Source organism: Geospiza fortis, unplaced genomic scaffold (assembly GCF_000277835.1).
Source record: "Geospiza fortis unplaced genomic scaffold, GeoFor_1.0 scaffold84, whole genome shotgun sequence".
Lineage (NCBI taxonomy): Eukaryota > Metazoa > Chordata > Aves > Passeriformes > Thraupidae > Geospiza > Geospiza fortis.
Window position 1 is genome coordinate 862,286 of NW_005054363.1, and position 26,467 is coordinate 888,752.

General features: G+C 37.6%; 1 protein-coding gene across 1 annotated transcript in view; it reads right to left on the minus strand.

Moving 5' to 3' along the window:
• ABCC4 (ATP binding cassette subfamily C member 4) overlaps positions 1-26,467 on the minus strand; it is a 125,522-nt gene that overhangs the window by 47,404 nt on the left and 51,651 nt on the right. Inside the window, exon 20 of the mRNA XM_031059556.1 lies at positions 13,832-13,911. Coding sequence (XP_030915416.1) covers positions 13,832-13,911 — 80 coding nt within the window. The remainder of the gene's footprint in view (positions 1-13,831; positions 13,912-26,467) is intronic.

Consider the following 26,467-nt stretch of genomic DNA (forward strand, 5'->3'; position numbering starts at 1 on the left):
AAGCACTAATAAGTCCCCCACTACACCATGTCCTTAACCATGGTATGTGCATCTTTTAAACATGTCCAAGGATGGCAGTAACTTCCTCTAACCTTTAACTGCATACCTAATGACCCTATGGTTTAGTATTTTGCTACAATCCATTAACTGTATTTACTTGATGCCCTCTGACTACAGCAAAGGAAAGATCTAAAGCCCATCAAGGCTAAATTTTGATGACCAAATCTACAGTCAAATCCCACATAAGAATAACTGCAGCAGTCCAGGATTGGTTTTACCAATACTTAAGCAAAAGCCAAGTACACCTACTCAGCCCCAATTCCCAAATGCTACTCTCGGGTCCCAGTATACACTCCCAAGGATTATATTAGCTCAGAGAACTGCCACAAAGCCATACTAATTTAATAATAGCAAAGGCACATGTCCTCGACTTCAGTTTGAACCTTTACTGCATTAACTTTAGGCACTCTCAGTCAGGCTGTGCTGTCTGAAGTAAAGCCATGTCAAGAAACTACAAAACCCCACTCTGTTCATACTTGCTTGGCATTACCCTTCCTCCTCCTTCTCCCCTACCCCTAACAGAAATTATTTCCTTGTTGACTCTGCCAAATAACTGCATGTACAATCAATCCTTAATCCAGTTCTGACATTTTCTTTATCCTTGAATGCTTTTTTTTTTCCTTCAAACAGACTTTTTTAAACCAGACTGTCTGGACTGACTGACCTGCATCTCTGTTAAAGAAAAACTGCACAGGTGGCTGGTTACACTGGGACACCAGAAGACAAGTTTCCCTGGGAAGATGACATTGCAATGAGAAGATCAGAGTGATAAACACACTACTCAAGGCAGCTCCACCCAGAACCACAGTGTAGATTTTCTGCATTTTTCCCCTTTCGTACAAAAAGCCACAGGAAACATCCAAAGAAAAACTAGCACCTAAACAATTCTACTTCATTTTACTCACTTAAAGCAGCTGAGTTGAGGTGAGCAGTCTCGTCTTCAAACTACTTTTTAAAAAAAATTTATGTGTTTTCTTTTGGAACAGGTTAAAAATAAGTATATATGCTTGTTTATACTATTGTTTGCATCAAACTGTCAGAACACATTCGTCTTCAGCAAAAATGCAATGAAGATTTATGAGTACAGGAGAACACATGGGATATACAATATTTAAGTGGTATCTCTGACAATGTCCTTTTCTGAAGCAACCAAGGACAGCAATCTTTGACAGGAATGACAGCTCTCAATCAGTGTTAATTCAGCTTTAGGAAAATGTGCATCCTTGAAAAAATATGGAATTTAAAGACCATGACAACCAATGCACTGAAAGGGGGAAAAAAGACACAGCTGGATAAGAAATGAAAATTATAATTTCAGATAAATTGAATGAAGAACATTAGAACTAAATACTGCCAGCTCTAAAAGCTTCAAAAAGAGCAAGTTCATCTTATGTCCTATGAGATGTTCTCATCTCCTCTCAACCCTGCTATTTGCGATTAGTCAACAAGGGGTTACTGAACTAAATCAGTATGTCACTGCAAATGGGTTGAATACATCTGCCAGAAATGTATTCAAAATTTCCAATCACATCCTTAATGCTAGCACCTCCTATTTGTTCTCGTCTCTACAAGACAGTCCTTCTGGATCACTGTTTTTCCAAGTGAACAAGCATATACTGAGCTCCTCAGGGCAAATGTTTTCTGTGCCACCAACATGCTCATTCATTTGACTTGGCATGCATTTTGTCATTAAGTGAGAAGCCTTAATATTTGTTTGAGGTCACAGCAAACTGTGTGTTATTGTTCTTTAACAAGTGACCTTATAATAAAAAAGGGTGTTTTCTTTAATACATTGGCACCACCACCACCACTCTCATATTCAAACAGTATCCTATCATCAGTAAACTCTTACCTACAAGAAGGGATAGAAATAGGTTCTCTGGGCAGCCTGGGCCAAGAGGCTTAACTGTCTCATGCAGAACTTGACTGTAACAGCAGTTTTCAGAAATCACAGTCTGTACATGGTCTGAGACTTCCAGATACCATGCTTTAGAAACAGACACATAACCAGGCTCTGGACTTGGTGATCCTGACAGACATTTGAAACACTCATCCCTTAAAACTCCGCACTATATTCCTACAACATACAGAGGTTATCTACTCAATAAAAATAAACTATCTTCACTCATGTAAGAAGTTTTTTTGCCAGGGTTCTTAGGCCATGGCAGTAAGTTACTTCCAGCAGCAACTTACTTACCTGTAAGTTACTTACAAGTTTTCCACGGAAAAAAAAGCTTTTATCAGAGCCAAAGCTACAGCCTCTACTTAGGCATGCGGCTCCAGCTCATACCCACTGTACAGGGAAACCAATACTGTCATACACAAAATTACAGTGCCAATAGCCATTCTTATAAACAACTGTGGACAACATATTTCTGTATTTATAAGCAACAGAATCTTGAACAGAATCTTCGATTTTCTGAAGTGCTCCTTGTTATTACACCTTGTGCCCTCTAAGCACATCTGTACAGAAGTGCTCTCAGTGATTTGGGCAGCAAGTCACAACTTTGCAATGAGGATCTACAGAAAAGTGAGAGGTCTTCCTGAAGTCAAGGAGTTAGTTATAACTTTACTGTGATTTCCCCATATGAATAATAGAAAGAGTTAATATGCTGTTCAACAGTGCCCGTTTGTCACTTCTCCTGTGAATAGGCCTTGGCTATACTCTTATGTTGCTCTCTTCCCAAGGGACAAAAAGTGCACACATAAGAACTATTCACATAAACTACAGGGGTCTTCATACCATGAAAAATATATTTTATCTTCCTGTGAAACACCTCAGATGCCAAGCAGAACTTTACATGGTAGCTTGAGGAAACAGCACTAATCAGTGAGTGTAGCACATGCACATATACATGCTTTGCTTTCTCGACAGCTCTTGCCAGAACCTGCCTGAAACACTACAGAAAAATGTCTGGCATCACCCAACATTCCCAGAGTTACTCCTCAGGTAGCAGAAAGCATCCCTTTTCAATCATATTAATTTAGAGGCATTGTGCCTCCAATATCCACCACCATTGCCAAGTGTGGTTGCTTTGTTGGTTGTTGCACTTGCTTTTAAGATTCCCAGAAAAATGCATTTTTGTATCTCCTCTGTCAGTCCTTGCTGTTGATTAACTGACATTTTTAAAGGAAAATGAAGAATGGTTTGATGATTTTTGCTCCCCTCCTACCTCTTAGAAGTAATTTCCATGAAGTTTCCACAGCTATACAAGCCCAAGACAGCCCCACTGAGCACAGAGCCTTATGAAATCAAAACATTTGATTCAATAATGGGTATTTTACTCCTTAGTACCGCTACAAGTAGTGTATTTTCCATTTTGTCCTTTATTCACATATTTAGCACTTTACCAGCAGAGGCTGATTCACTGATCTTTGTCTTAGTCTTATCCCACTCAAAAAACCCTTTTGAAAGCAGAAGTTATTTCAGTGAAAATTATGGAAAACATATACATAGAATGAAAAAAAAAATCTCACTGCTTTCAGGCTATTAGGATGCAGGAAGCAGATCTTACAGGCCAATATAAAATAATGTAAAAAATGCATAGTAGAAGGACTGGGAAAAGTTAGGCTGGGAAAAGTTAGTTAGGCTGTTTGACACCATGAGGACAAAACTGTGAGTGCTAGGGTATTAAACAGGGAAAGGATCACAGAAAGCTCATGCCCTCGACAAACAGCATCTCCTACTGCTGCTGCTGGAGAAAAAACACTGATCTAGACAGACCACTGATGGCATTAGTTCATGTTCTTATGGTCTAGTCCATTCATTTACTTGCTGAAATACTGTCCTCTCTCCCTGTGAGGAATTCTTCTGAGCTAACAATGATGTTATCACCTTTTCACCCATGTAATGCACTTTTTATTTTTCCAGTTCTTTAAAATGTTTAGCAAAACTCTGCTTATCACAGACACTGCCGCCCCACATGTCACAGCTTTGCAAACTTTGTCTTTGAGCCCTGTACCTTCCTGCCTCAGGTCTCTTGTTCCTCATGGCCATAATGCCAGAGCAGCTGCACACCCTCCTCAAGAATACCTCATTTTCAACTGCGTGACCTTTTCTGCTCAGCCAAGTCTAACTTTCACCAGAAGTTAATTCTGGGTCTTTCAACAACTTTAAAAGCTTTGTGCTACTTTCAAACTGTGGGCTCTTCTGTTAAAGAGAGTATCAATTCCTCAGTGAGACAGCTCTTCTGCCTTACAGCAACTACAAGCTTTTAAGCATTTTATTGTTGTTCTTGCTATTTAGAAATACACTATTCATGTATTTATTTTTAGGTGGAATGAAGAACCACTCATATTTCTGTAAACACCACAACAGTCTGTCTGCCACAGTTAAATGAAAACTATGAAAAATATTAAGGACTACAGCATCAGCTATCCTAACAAATAAAACTACCTTCTTTTTCCTTCAGATCACACTCTCTTTCACAGGAGATATGCAAAAAATGCTTTCTAACCTGTTCCTGACATTTTTCCACTTAACTTCCCCAGAGCTTTGTCACTTTGATAGGGCTGTAAAATACTACTTTCCTGTTCAAAACACACTCCTGACTCATAATTTTTCAGTACTACACGATATCTATTGATCACTCATCTCCAAAAAGTTCAACAGTGGTCTGATGCTTTCAGCATATTTAAACTAATCAGCACCAGCCTCACTCCACCACCAGCAGCTTTCAGCCAGTTCAGCTGCTCTGTGCCTGTCCAGAACCCAGTGAGTAAAGAGAAACTTCCTCGGCAGAGAATAAACATCATTTACTGTCATAACTGTGTGTTCATTCTTTATGTGTTACAAATATGCAGCAAACCATCAGGAAGGTTTTTCAGAAGGTTTATTTATCCCAAACCATCTGCAAGGGCACACTTAGGAAAGTAACTGATAGCCAAGTCTGATCTGATCCCAAAATCCAGACTATTAGTGGGAAAATTGAAAAACTGTTTTTCAAAGCGTTATGTTGAGTTTGACAGAAGGGCGGACAACTGAACCAACTACCAAACCCGGCAGTTTTATAAGAAGAGCTAAGCCCTTTATTTTAGCATACGAGTGACAATCACAGCAACAGAGCTCTGCTTCTTTAAACATTAGACTGATTTTAAAAACCATTAAGAAAATTATTTAGGGATGTGATTGTGAAAGAATATGAAATATCTCAGCATCCTATTCTTCCACTGTGCAGGAATAGATATTATTAAGCCCTTGAAAGAGCCTAAATACACAGACTTTTGTATTTCAGGAGCACAATCCAAATGAATCAATTTATTCTAAACAGTACAAAAATGTCCTTTAATGTAGATGTAATAAAAAGATGCAATAAAAAGACATATGACATTTGGTTACCACCTGAACTCTCATCTTTTGTCATACAGAACCGCCCACACTGCAGTCTCCTCTGCCTTTTGACAAACAAACTCGTTTGGAATTTTCAAATCAGCTGCAGAGTTCACCAAGTAGCCACAGTATCAGCTTCAGCAAGAAAGAAGTTCTTATATTGTGCAGATGCACACATCACCCTGGCAGAGAACACTTCTGTGAGATGAAGCCTTTATTTTTGCTAAAGATAATTCCTTGTCCCACATGTTTGTTTTGGGCATAAATATGCACAATGATTTAACACACACACACACAAGTGTCAGCAACATGGCTCAGTAATGCAAATTATCTCCAAGTTACTCCTTCCTTCTTGAATCAAAAGTGGAATCTCCAATCCTTTTGCCAAACAGTGAAATCCTAATTTGTTTGTAAGCATACATTGTCCTATCTATAGTATATCAGTAGTTAAAGGCAATCTAGAAGATTTGTACTTATCACCATTTGGAACAGGATTGTTACACTCTGTGACTGACAGCAGAATTAAAATATTTCCGGCTACCGTAAAGTGTTAGAAGTGTTAATGATTTTCAGAAGTCTTAAAACTAATCACCAGTCTGACACACAGATATGATAGGTTGTGATAATGCTTACAAAGTCAGAGAAATACTAATAAACCTGTAAAAATCTATAACCTATAAAATACATATAAAATACCTATAAAATAATAATAAAAATTTCTACTCTAGCTCTAAAAACAGCAGTAGTATATACACAAAGAAAGACAAAAAAGAAAAGGAGAAAACTACAGAAGATAATTCACTTGCATACATAAATACACTTAGAGAATATTTCTTGGCGTTCTTTCATTAAAAGAAAAGCAAATGAGAAAATGCCTTCCAACAGATAGGAACAGCCCCAAATGAATAGAATCTCTTTTTGGAGATTCTTTTACAAATTCCACCTTAACCAAAGTGGGGAAATTTCCAAACCACACAGAATGGGAGGAACATCACTGGACTGCCATACAACTATCCTGCTTTCTATTATCTGAAAATATATTGAAAGTAATCTGATAAAGAAAACACAGAAGCCCATTTGGAGAAGGGATTATTTAAACCTGATTGTAATTTTGTATTTACAGGTTCTAACTATCAAAATACTGCAAGAACAAGTACCATTACACCTCAATCTGCTCAAATGTTAGAGAAATTAGGATAAAGACTGCACCTCACAATGCTCTAGAAACAGAAAAAGACAGAATTCCACTAATTGAAAACTAGCTTTATTTTTCAGAGCACTATATTCAAACCACCTGTATTCCACATATGAGAAAATGAAAGGAGCCCAGTACAAAACTATGACGTACTTTTACCACATAAATGCAGAAGTGCAAAAACTAAAAGGAAATTAGTTAAGAGAAACAAGAAAAGCAGTAAAGGAGGCAAGAGGACAAGAAGGTAATGACACCACATTTTCAGTATTATTTTACCTTCTTTCCAGTGTCAGATAAAGTGTTGCACCTTCAAATTTTATTAATACCAAGTAAATAAACACCCTAAAATATTAAACCACTTAAATTATGTTCCCACACAAATTAGTTTTGTTACAGTAGTGATCTCTGCTGCCTTGACACTAATGTGTGGACAATTGCATGCATATCTATTCTTAAAACAAAATCTACAAATGAACATAAATAAGAAATAAAATTTAAAAAAAGGAGGAGGGAGGCAAAGGCTTAGGCTGGGGATACATAGCCACTATAGTGAGAACAGACCATAGCTTTCCCTGGAAAACTGAGGTCCATATGTAAACAGGAATTCACCCATTAGCAGTGACTCCAGACTTTACACGTTTTATCCTGTACACACACCACCAATCTGAGTAAATATTCAGTCTGTAGGATGCAAGATACTCACCCTTCCATTCAAAGGAATGTGATGACAGGTACAAAATAAAGAACAGCAATAGCTTTGGCATGGATTATCTCCCACTGCTGGTCACCATCAACAAGACTAATTGGCTACTGAGATTTAACAATCAAGACATTCAAGGACAGAGAAGAAAAGGTCAATAAAAAACTGCATTATTTAGACAAGTGTCTGTGCTAAACTCACAGCTTCTGCATGTTGGTCTTGGAGACACAAATGCAACCCAAGCCTGCTCTTCCTCCACTACTTCCCACCCCTTTTATTTGTTTGCTTCCTTGTTTTTAACAAGACAGTGTAGTTAATTAAAAAAAATAGGATCTTATTGCAATGATAATTTTAACCTTTTCTGAAACTAGAGCTCAAAAGTTATCAATGAAAAAATACATACCCCTATTACTTTTTTTTTAGGTTTTAACTAGTCTTTCATTGTGCAGTATGGATCTTGGGAAGGTACAGCAAGAAAAAGTCCCATAAGGTTTCAGTTGTCAAGTGTTACCAGACAACTGTTTTGTGTTTCTTTAATTTATCTATTTTTCATTTAAACCTCAGCACAGCAAAGTTACCGTGATTCAGCAGAAGGGAAGCTAAAAAGTATCCAAGGTATCGAGGCCACAGGTCTGCACTACGTACCAGGCTCAACAGAGTATACTGACATTTAACACAGATCCCACTACTGAGGGGACAACACGTTGCTGATCATATTTTGAATACGCACATGTAAACACAAAGAAAGAATTATCCTTTAATGAATAAAAATGCCTCTCAAAACTCACACATGCATACAGACTAAACTCAGCTAAACTGGAAAAAACAACGCAACAAACTCCTCAGGAATCCCACCTCTCACAGAAAGCACAAAAAAACAACATCATTGTTAAACTAAAAGATCCTCAAATTCCTTCTACACACTTTCCCTGACATCCTCACACAATAAAATGCAGGGGTCAGTGGTACTGAAACAAGGAACGGCAGTTCCACTCTTGTGCACATACGAAAGCAAGTGACCCAAGCTATTATTCCAGTCTGAGGCACTTTTTGTTCCTAATATCCAGATGCAGCAGCTTTTTCTTTCCCCCTTTCTCTTTTTTTTTTTTAAGAAATGACTGTGGACACCTCCTTCACATTTTCCTTTTTTTCACTATTTTCACTCCATAAAGCTGCAGTCAATGTGTTTTGTGTGTAGTGAGAAGGGAATGGCACATTCAGTGGTGGTCTCAGCCACAGCCTACATTGGTGGCTCAAGTAGTCTCAGGATTAGGTCTTTGTGTGTGATGAAAGGATATGAAAAGTCAGTTATTTAAACTCAGTCAAGCTGTTGATTTTGGGGAGGAAAAAGGTTTCGCAATTCAGTTTTCCTCAATAAATCACTGCCCTTTTTCAAGGGCAGCTGCAGATAGTTCACATGTTCACAGTGTTCTCCAGAAACAAAACAGATCATGATTTTTTTACCCCCTCCCCTCAATCTAACATAGGGTAAGAAATCAAAATGAAGGGGCCATCACATTAATTACTCAAATTCACTTGAAACTAAAGCAGAAAATCAACTCTGTTAACAAGTAATAAGATCACTGAAAAATTACAAGGGCAAGAAACTACAGAGAAAATCATCCCTTTAAAATTTACCAAAATAATTTACAAAACCAACAGGAAGCCTGAAATATACTTCACTGTCCTACGTACTCAGTTTACAGACATAATTTCCAAGCAGTAGTTTATCAGTTTGGGTACTCATCTGGCAAAATCTGAGATCAGAGTTTAAAGATGTTAAGCCTCTGCAGATCTATCTTGAGTCAGAATATGATTCAGCCTTTGATGAGGTCTCAAAACTACAGCATCCAAAATACTGGCCACTTAGGAATATCTGGGCTAATGTGCATAAACCACTATTAAATATATTGGATTCTTAACTCCTAATACCCCCTCATTAATTTCAATTCCTAATATCCCCTCAAAATTTCATTCTATTTCTTGGCTGACCTTTTCCCCAATTAGTGCATTGTGTTTTATTAGTGCTGCATTGAGCTAAACATTGCCCAGAAAAGCTGTGGATGCTCCATCCTTGGGAGTGTTCAAGGCCAGGTTGGATGAGGCTTTGAGCAACCTGGTCTAGTAAAAAGTGTCCTTGTCCCTGGCAGGGGGTTTGGAACTGGATGGTCTTTGAGCTCCTCTCCAACCCAAAGCATCCTGTGAGCCTCTGATTTTACACTACAGACCCTGCACCTATCAGTGAAGTCCACATCCACAGAACCTTATACTCCCACAGAGGTCAAGGCAGGGGGGACATTTATATCTAAATAAAGTAGGTGTTTCAATCTTCTTATAAAGTTCTAAAGCACTGTAATGGCCCTCACACAAATTGTCCTTTACCTGATGAGATAACTTAGCTGGAGAGGAGCTGCCAAAACCATGTAACTCCAGTTAAGAAAAAGAGAACAAGATGCAGACAGAGGCTAAGGAGGCTAACAATAATTAAAAATATGTAAGCTCACAAAAAAAAAAGCCAAAACCCCACCATCTTCACCAAACAAGTTAATTCAGCTTTTTGACTATCTTAGTCAACCTACAACATTGATTACTACTAGATTTTACGAACAAATTTAATGCCACATTTGGTAGAAACGACAAGTGTCATGCTGAACATAGCATTGCTTTCTAGTTTACTTTTTTAAGAGAACTGGTACAGAGCCTTATGGTCAGCCAGAATTCATTACAGAAGATAAGACTCAGGATTAGACTGCAGATTTTGAAGGTTTTTTTACTTAAATGAGCTTCAACGTGGACTCTAAATGCACCATTAAAGATATTTTAGCTGGAACACCTAACTTAACCTTTGGTTTCTTCTCAGTTTTTCTAATTCACATCTACTCACAGCGTTCTGTTCCAGCCATGTAGTCAAACACAGCCATAAACACGTTCTCATAAAAGAGACTTATTTTTAATTCATAAACCTTGTGGATACAGCAGTAATTTCCACAAAACACAGTCAGCTGCACTAACATGAGATGCCTCATATGCTGTTAAAATTCATAAGAAGAAAAAAATTACTGCCTTGCAGTGAGGACTGCTTCTCTTGCCTTCAAACTCTCAAGACAGGTGTGCTGTATTTTGGCGCACTTCAAACCAAAGAATCAAAAGATGGCAGAAAACTTTAAATGCAATGAGAGTAGCTACTTTGGAAGATATTGCAAAGCCTTGATTTTGTAAAATCTAACTAGATTTTCAAAAGAAAACACAAGGTTCATTATGCATTTGTGCTTGCCACATACCTTTCAACTTTGCATTAACCAGAAAGTGTACAGAGACTATCCACTGTCTTGAAGAGAGTCTTTATTCTCCTTAACTCAATGGAAGATGCAAAAAATTAAACTCTTTCTGTTCAAAGAATTAATTTTCATCCAGTTTAGCTGTCTAGACTAATAATGCTCATTATGGCTGTAGTGCAGTGTATAAATCTCAATACCTACTCCAAAAAGAATATTATCAATTTTTAGCATTGCTTAAAGATCTGTATTTTGTGCAATGACAAAATTCTTGAAACTAGAAGGTGGCATTTAATTATTTATTTATTGGTATTTAAATTGGCTCATCCTGTAGCTTTTGAGTGTCCAATCACATTGTATTTATTTGTGCTGAAATTACACACTCACTTGCCAATACAGTAAAAGGGTGGAATGCTCCACAATGATCCTAGCAATAACTCTGAAAAACTACCACTTCTTCAATGCAAATCCGCTCAAGAAAAGCTTCTACACACAAAGTAAGATGAACCAGTTACTGCATTGTTTATTAAGTTTCACTTGATTCCTCCTGACAACCATTTAAACAATGAATGTTGGGAAATGTCTCTCAAAGAATCAACAATAATGGCTGGGATCAGGGCTTTTATATCCAGCTAATACTGTTTTTAGAAAGGAGAAAATATTTCTTCCTGAAGGGATTATAAGAAGTGTTATAAAAGACACCTGCAAACAAAACAAGTGACAAAAGATCTCTATCATTATTGATAGCATTTATCCTTTGTAAAAATCTCTGCTTCATCAGAAATAAATACATATTTGCTCTTGAATTTCAAAAGCAACCACTAAACAAGAAGCCTGCTGATCAAGAAGAGTAAATTTTAGAAAACCTGCCAAGAAGAAAGTGTTTTTTTTCTTATGGATAGCAGTGCATTATTAATCAACACCAAGATCCTAAATTTTCTTTTCTGATGCCAAATAGAGAAGGCAAGCTTTGAACCACAGTGTCTTTTTCATACTCTACTGGACTTGTAAAATCTACTTTGTTTTTTGGAAAGGAAAAACTTTTCACTTAAAAAACAAACTCCAGAATTTGAAAAATTATTCAATAGCCAATTAAGAAAAAACACATAAATTAATCAAGATGAAGGAAAATGTTTACCAAATGTGGTTTACAGTAGGAGCTTGAAAGAAGAAAACAATCACATCTAGAGAAGCAGCCTTCACTCTTTCATTCCAGACCAGTTCAGTTTTGGAGAGCACACAATGTCTGAAGGATCTATACACTGGTCAATGACTAGGTTTTCCAGTGTGCTGGTAGATGTTTCTCTCTGTACACTCTGTACCATGTGGCATGCACTCAGGGTGGACACTCTCTCAGCCTTCTTTTGAACCTGATCATTTGTTCTGTCAAAAGTAAGACACTGCAATTCTCAAGACAGTTTGCTTCAGGGTCTGCTCCCCAAAGGAAGTATGGACAAGATCACACCAATTGTGGCTCCCTCTGCTTTTGCAGACTTCTGTAACATTTTCCCAGCAAATTCTGCATCCTCAGACAACCCCACATGCCTTTAAACCACATGCCAGGGCGTGCAAAACACCCACTCAGTTTCTTGCTATAAAACCACCATGCTGTCTTGCAACATAACCCTCACATTACTACTGTAAATGCACAGAACTAAAGAAAATGGTTAATCATTTTATCTCAGGATCACAGCACCTAGAGGATGTTCTGGCCATGAGCAGTACACAGTGTGAACACACACACAGTGCAGTCTGCTGTAAAGGAGACAGACACACTGATGCATATGTAAACCCCTCTGGCCCAATGGACAGGCAGCACACTGTGCAGGACACATGGGTTTGACTTTGTGGATGCAAACCTTATGCTAAGAGAAGAGGGTAAGGACTGCAGGACAAACTGAACTTCCAGTCAAAAAGAAAGGCACATATGTATAGTTTCAAGACAGCTGAAATAAAATATTCTGTCTAATAAGACAGTTAATGAGACTGAAGAAGACTTAGAATCTGTATAAACAGCAAAAAATTAATTGTTTTTATAGAAAAACCATATTGTACTTTCAAGAATTTAAATTAATTAAAATTAAATTAAATTAAGTGATCATGAATTAAAAATCCAAATATTCACTGTAAGCAACTCCCTAACTCATAAAAAACTCCCAATTACTGTAATTGATAGGTAAAGTACACCATGGTCCTTACTTCCCCAGAATGACACTTTAAAGTGGCACTGTAAAAATCTGAAAAACAAAACATACACCTCAATTTCAGCTACTTCACGAAACTACAAAAACCACTTTAACTTAGTAGGCATTTCTACCCCTTGGAATAATTTTTTTTTCCTGTTTTCAAGAGTTCAGCAAGAACAACATCATTAAACTGTTCAACCTGAAATGTCTTTGGTTAATTTTTAAATAAGTCAAAACAGGGTTTAGATCCTGAATAAGTTATCTTTAAGAGACAAAGCAAAACTAGTAATAGCACCTTAAGAAACATTCCTGACCTCAGCATGACAGGTGTGATCCACTAAGTGGATCCAGATAATCCACTAAGTCTTTTTTTATCTAGCCTCCACCACTCTGTATTCTGTGATTCATGTTATTTTCATACAGTACGATCATTCTTTTTCAGATTTATCCTCCTGCAATTTTTTACGAGAAAGATTAATAGCAACTGCAACAGAAAAATTACCTTGATGTCATATATAATCCTTTATCATTTCATCATTATCAAAATCTCAATGCTTTGTCCATCTTTCTTTTCTGCAGCAACTTATTTCACTTGTTCTTATTAAGGCTATTATATTCACCCTATTACTACTAATCTTTTCTTTGTAAATAGCCACACCTATTTTAATCCGAAATGGTGCGGTAAGCATTTGATTCTTTGTGGAAGTAGACATGTAATTAGGTTAATCTGTGCTATCTTTTCATGTGAGCTGATTGTTTCTTTACTATGGACATATTTCTTATAACAGCAATAAGCTTGCCAGATTGCTTGGAGGCAAATCGGGAGCAATTTACCAAGCATGTAGCAGCTATGAGCTGAAATCTTGACATAATAGCAAGCTGTGTATAGCCACTCCTACCTAGCAGTTATTACTCATGTTAGCTTTTTACTGACACGTTAAATTTCAATCGCACCTTTCTTTCACAAACAAGTACTTTCCTTCGACTCAGCTACATCTGTGACAAATAGCTGATCTTCAGCACAGCATACGGGAATCTAAATGCAAAATGCAGTGCAGAAGTCTCTGACAGCAGCAACTGAATTACCTGCACAAAGTCCAAGAAGGTCAATGGAAGCAAGTCATCCAAGTGGCCAATATCTTTGGAGAACCGATTTAAGATTCTTCCTATAGAAACAGGGTTGAAAAGAAAAACAAAAGGGAAGTAAATATAATTCCTGAAAAGATCCATGTTTTACCACTTCAAAAACAATTAAAAGGAAACAGCTGGACTTCAAAAATAAAAAGACAATTTTGGAAACCCCCATGAAGGGAGTCTCCTACAACCACTGCAATATATTTTGAAGAAGAAGAATTTTTTTACAAATGCCTTCTACCCAAATATAAAACCTTCACTTAAACAGCTAGAAAAAAAATTAAATGGGCTTTGAAGATAATATTTCAACAGAATTTAACAGGTGAGACACACATGCTTTATATGCTTAACACGGGCAGGTAAAGGTTTACAGGTCAGACAACTTAATGCAAGTTTCATCAAGCAACATCAGCTGGAATCTGCTCCTATCCTTGACTGAAACTCACTAGAGCATGCATGTCTCAGATAGATCATAGCTGATCTAACTGATCTTTTTTAGCATTTCTGTTCTCACCCCTCAGAATTATACCTGGATTCAAACTGCAGGCGTTTCTAAAATAAAATCTGAGATATATTTGCATTCATGCAGCCTTACATTTATACTTATTGAAAACCTTGACAATACTGATCTTTATTAAAGCTAATAAAATGATTTTTAATCTGCTGTCAGTGAAGCACTTACATTTCTCTATTTTCCCAAGTTCTACTTGACTGAAAAAAGTCAGTTATATCAAGACTTCTTTCATAATTAAAGTCACAGAGCTGCCACCCATAAGTGGATTAGTATCTTTCTCTATTAATCAGTATCTCTACTCACCAGGAAAGAAACGAAACCAGGGGTGGGAATCTGGCTATTTCTAAGGTGTGTGATGCCCATACATGCATTCACATTGCTTTGTTATCTGCATATATCTTGATTCAATTATACTTTTAACTGGTACAAACATATTCACTGCACTGGCAACAAAAGACTTTTTTTTTCTCTTTTCAAAGGAGCTCATTAAACTGAAAGCAAGTTTAAAGTTTCCACCCAGTGCCCTGGCGACGTAATTTAGAGATAAGAGATACTGAAGGAACTTCTGTACCAACCATCATGCTAGTTCTCTGCTCACAGCTCTTTTTCATTCATTTCTTTTTTAACGGAATTTCTGTTGCCCACCAAACAAAATACAGAACACATCCTCTCCTCAGGTCTGGGACATGACTCCGAAGAGAGACACTGGTGGCAAAGAGCTTGTTCTGCAGTACTTCTCTACCCAAGGCAGTTACTTCAGGCAGCCAACAGCTGAATTCATCCTGTTTTTCAGCTTTGCACACAGAGAGGAAGGGTGTACAGCAGCACAAGACTCAGAAAAATCTCTTTCATGTTTTTCTTCTAGGAATAGCATGTAGGGATGTTCCCTTTTATTTGTATCAGGGTAGATATATCAGAAGAAAATCCAAGGCAATTTAAAAGAAAACTTTCTTTTTGCCATGATTTTCTTTCATGGAGACTGGTCACAGAAGAGTGATCAAGCACATGCTGCATACACACTGTCACTAAGGCTTAATATCCTTAAATATCACATTCTAGGATATTTTCAAATGAACCAAGTCTTCACTGGCAAAAAGAAAATCATTTGAAGAGGTTAAATGCTTCCTGTTGATAGAGGTTTTCTTCGCTGCATGTCCAGGAAGGGCAGATAAGGAAAACTAGGTGGAATAACAGATTGCGCTCAGGGTATTAGAAATCTGTTCACAGCTTTGTCACTTGTCTTCTGAGTGACTTCACTTTATTTTACAGAGCAAGGAGCACAGCAAGGAGAGGTGACAGTGCTAAGCCCCTCCATGAAAAGCTGTGAGACCCACCAACAAGGAGCTGCACACAAGGGCAAAGGATTGTTCCCACAGAGAGCAAACCCCACCTTAATTCAGCCTAAGAATCACCTTTTTGCCTTTTAACCCCAAGGAAGTTTTCCCTGTAGTGGTTTCAGACTTCTATAAGAAGCCATTGCGCAAAGGCCACCCCATGTGTCACTGCCAGGAGGCAGAAGGGTCACTCAGGCTGGCTCCTCTTCCATGGCCACAGCAAGGTCAGCTCCTTGCTGTCACCTCCAGCCATGGAGCAATGGCTGCGCATTAAGAGTGACTGTGGCTCTCCTCCTCTTCCCATGAAGTCCTCTGAGCAACCTGGTCATGACAGAAAACTCAGCTCAGCCAGGCTGTCCCCAGCAATCCCTGGTTTCACTGTCTCTTCCATGTTACCACCAACCACTCCAGTTCCCAGAGGTAATCACGCTGCTAATTGCCAAAACTGCATTTTTTTCATTCTGCCTTACGGAATTGTTAAGTATAACAATGTTTCTACAGTCTCTGTTTTGACAGCTCTGTGAGCTGCCACTAGGAAAGTGGAAATTAATCTGATGTTATCAATAAAACATGAAAACATCTTTTAATCTGCCTAATCCTCTTTAAAATGTAAATACAGCAATTCTGTAAAATGACACTGACTAAAATTTGAGTGAGCAAAAGAAATGGTATATGAAAAAGACAACCCTTGAAAACTGGAACCTTTCACAGTCCACCTAATACAATTAAATAGCGGCAACATGAATCAGTTGCTTCCCAAATAAACATTAAAGTGAATCTCTGATAGCAGAGCTTCACTGTTTTTGAATTCTCAAATTACTGAAAAAGTAGTCTATTTAGTGTTTGCACATAGAAATTCTGGAAAATGACACCTGAAGTCATTCAGATCAGGAAAATCTTTTGCTTATTGCTAAGAGGTCAGTATCTCCCTCCTGTACTGTTTATCTGGTGACCATTAATGCTTTTCTACAGCTAAAGGCAAGTGACAAACCCGCAAGCCTTAGTTCTATTTCTCTCATTGCTGTTTTTCAATTCTACTACCTCAGAGACAGAAGAAGACAAAATACAAGTCTGGAGATGCATTTCAGATCCTGTTCACATGGATGTAACTGAACTTGCATTTTATACAGCATGTCTTACACAGAAGGAAAGTACAGTAACTCACTAAAGCAAGTTCCTTCACCATGTGGCAGGGACAGCAATGCAGCTTCAAGCAGAAGTGTTATGCTTTGGAATTATCCACAAGATGCCCCACAGCCATTACAGTATTGCATTCAAAGCAATTGCTTCATTTATAAGGATGTCTACAAGTACAAGAGGTCTATTTCACAAGGTATGAAGAAACAACTATTTCCACTTACTGGAAGCACAGTAAATCAGTGACTTGCTTATGCATAATTAAGCATGCAAGAGAAAAGCATTCCAGATTTAAAAGTTAAAGTACCTATTTGGAGTCAGGACTGAAAATGCTTACAGTTATGACTACAGATTCTTCTAGAATGTGCAAACCTAACTTTTGAGAATGCTTCTTCAGACTATGGAAACTGTTGCACCTGTTATTCATGAAGGGCAGGAGCTGCACACCTTACCTGCCCCCTCACCTTAAAATTTATATTTACTCTCCAAAACCTCTAAATCGTTCTCTCCTAAACTTACAGACTATCAACATAACCTTGTCACTATAGCTCATATTTCCAAGAACCCCAAACTCCTTAAGTAAGCATCTCTGAGATACATATACATGCCAAGAAAAAATAATTTTTAGATCAGTCCAGTATATCAAATTCATAATAAATTTAAGTTCCTTTAATACCTACATCCTTTACTTATCCCAGCGAGGGGCTACAAAAGCAAAAAGAAAATACTGTATCTAAAACTTCTAAGTCAAATTTCACCAAACCACAAACAAAAAAAGTCTTTTAAGAAATCAAGGATTAAGTATGCCAATGTTACAACAGCATCCAAACTGGTGAATAGTATCTGCTATTTCAGCCACTCAGGCTTCCATGCAGTGTGTAGTGTTAGTAGCACGCTGCAAAAGGGGACGTGCTCTCTTCAGCAGTCTTATGTTTGTTTTTACATCAAATAACTTAATCAGAACACACACTGTTGTTAGATTTCTTCCGAAGTAATTAAATAACTATTCAATGCCAATTAATCACTGTTAAATAAGGGTCTGTCACCAAAGTGCTATGTACACATTTCAGACTATTTAATGGTCAAATACTTGGCAGTATCAAAGTTAAACAATGATTCATTAAACCTCCTCCCCTACACAATAGTTAGGCTAAACTTGAAGTGAAAGAATCAAAACTCTTTTGTCCTCTGTGAAAAAGACATCAAGCCTCAGTATGTGATATTCTTTTCTTCCTTGCTCTGTAAACGGCTTTAATTGCACGAATCGGAATGTGTTCAGGTGCTCCAAACCCACTTTTGCTTCTGCAGGTGCCTACTGATACTTTGCAATAGATGTTCAAACCTATCACACAAATAATGAAAACACTTGACTGTGCCACACCTTTCTAAAATGTTTATACATACTTCATCATGAAAGAAATATAATCCAAACTGAATCAACACTCAAGATGTAAACACCAGAAAAGGATTTTTTTTAAAACAAGAAACTAGGATCCTCCACTGGAACAGCCAAATGCCATCCACAGTATTCAATGTTGTGCAACCTAAATTCCAACGACCCTAAGAGCAAGAGCACATTATTTCTAAATGTATTTGGCACTTCTAGTATACTTTGTTGGCCAGGGCATTCACTGAAATACCTCTGTGTAATACAATAGAGTAGGCACATTGATTTTCTATACCTTGCAATGAGTTTACAAAACCTTTATACCCACTTGCTTCATCACACATTGCAGAAATACTTTGTCACTACTTCTCTACTTCACTGACTCACCTCTTTGGAAAAGAAGAAGGGTTTAAGAAAAGGGCCCTCTACAGATAAAAAGATTTTGCCACTTGTGTGTGTGTGTGTGTGCACGGGTGCGCAGTTTTGGAATGTTTTTCCCCTCAGAGATCAGACTAATCCTCAGTTCAGGCAATTTTAATTGCATCACACTTTTTATTTCAATATGCAAATGTTACTAATAAATACTGCTTTGCATAGTAACCTAAACTCCTCCATTGCAATTGGCCTAAATATCCCTATCCATGTACTGCATTCACCAGAGGGGAAAATATATTCAAAATCTCTTAAGCTACTCTGAAGCCAGAACACCCTCACTGCCCAGCTTCCATGGAGAAAAAGTTACATTCTCTTCCTCTCCTTGCTGTAAACTCACAGTAACCTGTCTAAAGCCAACCTGTAGTGCTAAGAATAGATTCAAGGAGCTACTTAGTCATTTATGCGTAAATAAACCTAAACAACCCCAGCTAGGATTGCACACTTGCTTGAAGGTATGTCACGCCAAGGAGATGCTTGCAAAGGAGATAACCTTTGGATGGATCCATGTCAGAATCCCAACGCACATTCTGTGCAGCCACTGACTTTGCTGAGTGAGCAGAAGCCCCTCATGTCCCCCATCCCCCTGACACCATGGCACCAGGGTGGCTAGGTGCCACCACTACAACAGCCACGGTGCAGCGTGGGCTTCCTGACCCCAAAGAGAGGAATCAGGCACTCCAGCAGTCCCAGTTACAGCCTGGAACACCAAAGCCCTTTTAAATGGACACCTGGTAGCAAAATAATGCTCTCGAGTGTATGTGTGGCAATAAAGGCACACTCAAAAAGTACAAATATAAAAAAACAGCTGTACAGAACTGGGTACATGCAAACACCCGTCCACTGAACTGCACTGAACACGCTTCCCATTCTGTCCGTGGTACAAACTGGCAGCTCCCCACAGATCTTGCTGTTAAGCTGTGGCATTCAGCAACTGATAAGCCTTTACCCATGCTCAGTTCACACACACAAACACACACACCCCGAAAAAAAAAAAAGTACTGCAACTACAAGCAGCCTGCCGTTTCATCAAAGCAATGACAAAGTGGATTGTCCGTATCAAATGTTGGCAGGAAGCAGACATTACATCAACCTTGTAAAATACAACTATGAAATCAACAAAATAATTAAAGATGGATTACTGACTTTGAAAGGAATTGTAAGTTTGTGAAATATTTCTTCAGAAAGAAATCTGGAAATGCATCTCCTGCATAACTGTCAATTACTGATCTACTCTGGCTTTTCTTCCATATTTCTACAAAGAAACGTCAAAAGGTCTGTTATCTTTTTTTAATATATGTTTAGCACCACATGTCCACACAAACTGCCATATATAGCATTGCTGTCTTCCCCACAGGCATCCTATAAATATAAATAAGAAATTCTACCCCATTTTTTTTCTTTAGCAGTCTGAAACTGATAGGAATATTATCACTTTCTTAGACATTTGCAAATAGGCACAGTGGTGCTGGGCCGAAATATGCTGAGACCATAATATCCATTTATCTAAACTGCCAGCATGTAATGAATTCAGGTGGGAAGCCTTCTATCCAAATTAATTTACTACTTGAAAAGGACTTTTTACACAAATGCTGTCAAACAAGAAAACAGTTAGGAAATGAGAAGAAAATGCGAATGCTGTGTTTGATCTTATTTTTAAGTGTAGGATTTAAAGGAAGAAGAATAACTATGATAAAGACAAGAACAGAAAACAGGCTTCTTTGGAAATGAATTTTTATTTTTACTGCTGATGGAGACATCTACATTATCTAGTATGAATACACCGATCCGAACTGTACAGTTGTTTCTGGAGCTTTCTAGTCCATACATACCATTGACTGGAATAACCCTGCTGTGGCAAACCAAAATAGGTCAATGCTCTATGCAATTTTTTTTCTCTCTTTGGTAATTTATGTGGTATACTTTTTCCCAGGTATACTCAGAAGAGCATGTGTATTAACATCTGTTATCACCAGCCAAAGTCTCCTCACATAATATACAATGCAGAAATTACATCTAAAGTCTCCACTAAAAACAGAAGCACACAAAGGAAAAACCTTGATTGTGTGGAGGAAGAGGGGGAAGTGTAACTTTCCTTCTTTCTGAAATTGCTTTCTTGGCAAATCTCAAAATACCTTTTGCATCCTAACTGCCTTTCTGATTGTACCTCACTATCCATTAACTAAGTTGGTTACAATTCCAGATGTAACAGCATTTATAAAAGAGAATTTAACTTTGGTGCTGCATTATACTTGCTAACAAAGTGATCCCATTTAAAAAAGTGTGCTAGAGCTGGGATAATATATTCATCAGCAATTTTCTAATTATTGATCCCTGCAATCATGCTCTGTAATTGATTGTGAAAGGAAGATTTCAAAATCATTTAAAAGTACAAACTTCTGGCAGTATATCAAAGTCTTATGCTAGAACCTGAGTACAAAACTACATCTCTGCTTTGTAATTAGAATGACAATGGAAGCAGACACCTGCAATCCCCCCAATCCCTGGAGTAATATCAAACTTCTTATATGTAATCCTGTGATGAAGATTGCCAGAACAAAGTTCTAACCATTCTAGAAGTTATGCTCTGGATATCCCCTCCGTTTCATTTTAACCTCATCCATTGAAGCTATTTTAAGTTATCCTCAGTTTAATGAAAAAATTCTAAAGTTAAACATACTGAAGCAAAAAAACAAAACCTAAAGTGACACCACCAAATCGAATGAACTGCCAAAATACAGCAGAATTTAATTTCTGCTGTATGCTTCAACATAAGTAGCATGACTTTGAAGTCCCATTTTTAAGGGACACACTCCAACTGAACAAAAAACAAACCACAAAAAACAAACAAACAAAAAGGTAATAATTTGCAACTTCTCATCAACTGGCCTTTAAAAAGATGCCAAGTTATACACTACTGACTAAGCTCTCCACTGATTTTTCTCTACCTTCTTTTTCATATATTAAGTTAGCTACTTCAACTTCTCACCAAAATGCAAAGCATCTGTATAACAGAAACACAAAGCATTACCTAGAAAATGCAGTCTTATAATGACTTTCTACTAGCATAATTATGAATTTAATTCTTGGCTAAAATATTTAACCACAAATGCACCCACTTATAAAAGAGCACTTGTGTAGCCTACAAATCCAATTTGGGCTGAAAATATGCCCCCAGTGCTGTTTTGCTGGAAAAGGGACTTAGAAAATTTAAACAGAATACTACAAGCAGGATGGACTGAAGTATCTCAAGAGTATTTTGTTACTGGAATACTTACATGAGAGGAGGTTACATTCTTTCCTTTCCTCATTCTTTCCTTCTCAGCGCATTCAAACACTCAAAGAAGCTTATGCTATTAGAGTTATTTTTATATTTGGGAGCTATATATATAAAAATATACATCACTGCAAGAATTAAATTAAAAATGGCAATATATGTCACCTTCCTGATAACAACAAAAAGGAGTTTTCCTATGTTATTTATACTATTAAGACATGATTCAGAATAGGCTTTAAATACTGCATTTCAGAAAATACTGAGGTGGACCTCACATAGCTCTTGCAAATCTGCTCATATTCATTGCTTTTCCCATTCTATCTCCTAAAGATAATTCTCATAATAAGAGTCTTAATTTCTAATGTTCCAATGTTTTTCTCCTCCCCCTCTCTTTTTTTTTTAATTGGTGTTAAAGCTAGAGGGGCTCAATCATCAATCCAGTCTAAAATAAGAATGGAGAAATAAGACATTACTGGATATAAAAGCATTTCGCTCCTGAAATTTTAGCTAAAACTGCTATATGGTTATCACTGCTATATGGTTATCATTCCAAAAACAAATAATATGCTATTTTTTACCAATCTTATATATTCAGATCCCCATTCATCTTCTTTCTTTTTCTGGAACCATGAAAGAAAATTCTATAGGAACTGTTTCTTCTGTTTAGAAGTCTATAGGGACTGAATTCTACAGAGGGTGTCTCGGGACAGCCAAGACTTCTGGCCTCTACCAACCCACCCATTCTGAGGATAAAGCCTCTGGACAGGCCAAACAACAGAGGCATTTCTATCTGACTGTAAACTGTTCTCTTTTTCTTGGCATGTTTCTTCAGCTTGATCATTCATTTTTCTTCAGCTTCAGTTTATTTTTCTTTCTCTCTTCTTCTGGAATATGTGATTGTTTGGAAAGGAGGGATTCTCTCTAAAGATCATTCATTATATACGCATGTAATGATTCCTGCAACACATTTTCCTTTGTAACTACTCCTACTATAAAAAAAGCCACTGGGAATAAAAAAAAATATTAAAAAAACACATGGGTTTGGCTATCTAGAATGCTCAATGGATGACACTAGATTATTTTCAATGGATTTTTTCCTGCCTCACATGGAAGGTCATTACTACAGAACTCAAGAGGTATTCTGGTATAGCTGTCAGAGAGCTCACTTAGTCTGCTGTGCAAATAATCAAAGCATTCCCTTGGAATATTTGCTCTGTGTTAAAGAAGACACACCCCACACCCTCATGCCCCATGAAAATAAATATTTTACTTCAATTTGAGACTTCACCTACTCTTCTGTTTTGTGGCTGGCACCAAATGCCACTTGCAAATCTTGCCTGAGAAACAAACAAAAATCTTTTGTCTCAGAAAAACTGAAGGCAATCACAACCCAAGAGGTTTATTCCAGAAGTGATGTCCAAGAGAATATACATATAGTCTGACAATGCATTTCCTTGGGCCACTGGCTTCTGGGGGAAAAATATATCACTGTAAAGTAAACTTCTTTACAGACTAAACTATAATTAACTTAAATGAAATCAATGAGAATGAGGAAAAAAATGAGAAAAAAACCCCAAATATGACCTCTGCTCTACTGTATATCTTACTCATTACATTAAAAGAAAGACATTTTAATAATTACATTGTTAAATGATAAGTATTTTGAAAAGCTATATTGCACTGCCTTTGACTCTACTGTACTCCTCCACTGGGCAAATATTAGAAAGCTTCATCTCAGAAACAAAAAAGAAAAATTTACTAGAAATAAGCAGCTACAAATGGGAAATAGCTGCTGACCACACCAAAACATTAGTTGTGCATATATCAAAACTAAAGAACATTTAATGTTTATGTATAAATATACCTTAAATATTACATACTTATTAGACCTTACATATGTGTTGCTTAAAGAAAAAATCCTATAATTTCCATTTTTTCATGGCTTTTAAATAAGAAACTTAAAATTTCTTAACTCTAAGAAACTCAGAATGATAAATATGTTAACAGCAACATTTTTTCACTTCTCTATGAACGCAGAAAAAAATTCACACACATCAAGGAGGAAAAAAATTATTTGACTGAACCATCATTCAAGCAGAAGTGAATACAATTCACAAACCCTTTTGGTTTTGTTAAGATCAGAAACAGACTCTACTGTGAAGTTCTGATTTACAGCTGTCCAGCAGTATGAGCTCCTAAATAAATAAGCAGGCTAAAACAGAGGAGTGCTGTTCATAACAAGGGACTCCTGAGAACTCTGCCATTTGTTGTCTGCATGTCAGAAACAGCCAGAAGAGGATTAATGGACCTGAGGCAGGAGGCAGAGCCTCACTGGGATGCAGGCTGGACCAGCACGTAGCCAGCAGCATGCCCTGCCCTGAAGAGTTTGTTGTGCCAGTTAAGAGAAACCAGCAAGACTGACTACAGAAGGAATAAGGAGCTAGGGGAAGACGGAACAGTAAGCTGGAACAGAAAGTTGCAGGACAAGATTGTATTTTAAAGTACAGGAACACAAAGGGGTCACAGAATTAATGAGTTTTCCCCACCCATATGTTTAACTGCTGTCAATGTACTGCGGTTACAACGCCACTGGTGCATCTTGAGAGATGATTTTAAGATGAAAAAGTGCCAGCTTGTGGATGAACTTTTGTGCACAGTGAGCAGGAAGTTACAAAGATGTAAGCATGAAAGAGAAACAAGCAGAATTATGAGGAAGGGAATTAAAAACACTGGAATGTGCCAACAACTCCATTTACCAGGTGCAGAAATGGTAAAAACCTTGCATGGGGGAAAGGCTAATGCGCAATCCAAGTCAAACTCCTTTTAACAATTCCTGTTAGACTCCTTCACAGTATATTGGGGCTGTAAGATTAAGAAAAGATCTTCCCTCCACCTGGCCCTGGGGAGCAGCTGCAAGACAGAATTGTCAAGAGACAAGCTGGCAGTTCCAGTCACAGACCTCACCAAACATGGGGTGTTTCGATATTGAGAGAGTTTTGTGTACACACTGACTTGAATTTTTGCCCTGTTTGCATGTGTCCTCTGCTTCACCCTCAGCTTCATACACTGAATATCCACTCCCTATTTCCTCTTCTCTCTCTTCCTTCAGCATTGGTTCTTCCACTCTCCTTCACCATGGCATGGCACAAGCTCTAGGTACAAATGTCATCCCACACACAACCAAGGCACAAAGCCCAACACAGCAAGACACAGGCTAGGATGTGTGGAAGAGTTGGGGACACAGCAACTGAGAACAGAAGGTGAACACAAGGTGATTGCAACACTTAAAACCAGAAAAGTGCCTGAACTGATGTTTTGGAAATGCAGTGTGACAAAACCAGTCAGATACAGGAATAACCCATAAGCCATAAAGCCAACAGAAAGGGTGCTTTACACTGAAAAACAGGGGAAATACAGCAAGGGAGAAATCAGGTTCTGAAGTAGTTCCCAAACTAGAACTGTGGAAGTCAAAAAGCCAGTGTCACCTGAAGAAGATGGCAAAGTGCATCCAGGACATACTGCATATCCACAGGCACTGCACACATACAGACTATTCACAAGGTTATACTCTGACAGACAAGGGAAGACTTATATCTATTGAAAGAGATGTCTTTAGAAAACAATTCAGAGGATTTCAGTTACTTCTTGCTTTAAACTGCTCTTAAAGGAGCATATTTCACTCTGCTAACTATAGAACTGCAGGGGGAACAGATGGTTGTGTCTCATTAGTCTTCAGGGTATACTCTGATTAGTTTGCTTAATTTCATTCACACAGGGTCTTAAAACTTCACGAGGCCAATTAAGATTTCAGGTAAAGGAATTGTCAGTAAGAGTTTTCTTCCTTTCTTCAAAACATGTCTGTCATTGGATTTTAACAATTCTCTTACTTAGACATTGATTTTGTTTTCCTGACATCCATTTTCACCACAGTATGGTTTTTGTCATTCTTTTAAACTAGCAGCTTTTCTGCTAAAAATCCATCAGACACATTAGGATGAAACAAGTTCCAGGACTGTAACAAACAGGACAACTAGAGGAGCCGTGTAAAGACTATGACAAAAATACCTATCACTCAAGTATAGGTACGTAATACATAAACCACTATTAAATCCTCTCATGGACCTGAAGCACAAGTTCTGTTTCGTAATATGCATTAAAATTTTTGCAAATAGTAACTGATCATAATCAGTTTGGGAAAGGTTCCTTCAAAACAACAGCTTTGCCATTGTTCTGCATTGAAAAAGACATCAAATTTCAGATAAGGCATGAATAAAATGGAAAAATACACATACAATAATGAAAGCAAATGACAGAAAAATATCTTGTGTTTTTGTTTCCCTCTTTGCAAAACAGCATGAGCACAGAACTTGATTCGGGATCAATTTGTGGATACATCGTTAAAACATAGGAAACAAAACTACACCTCCAAGCAAAAAAGCCACAAAAGCCAAATTGTGTTAATAAACCAACCACTATTAAAATTACAGAGTATTATTAGTAACAACTT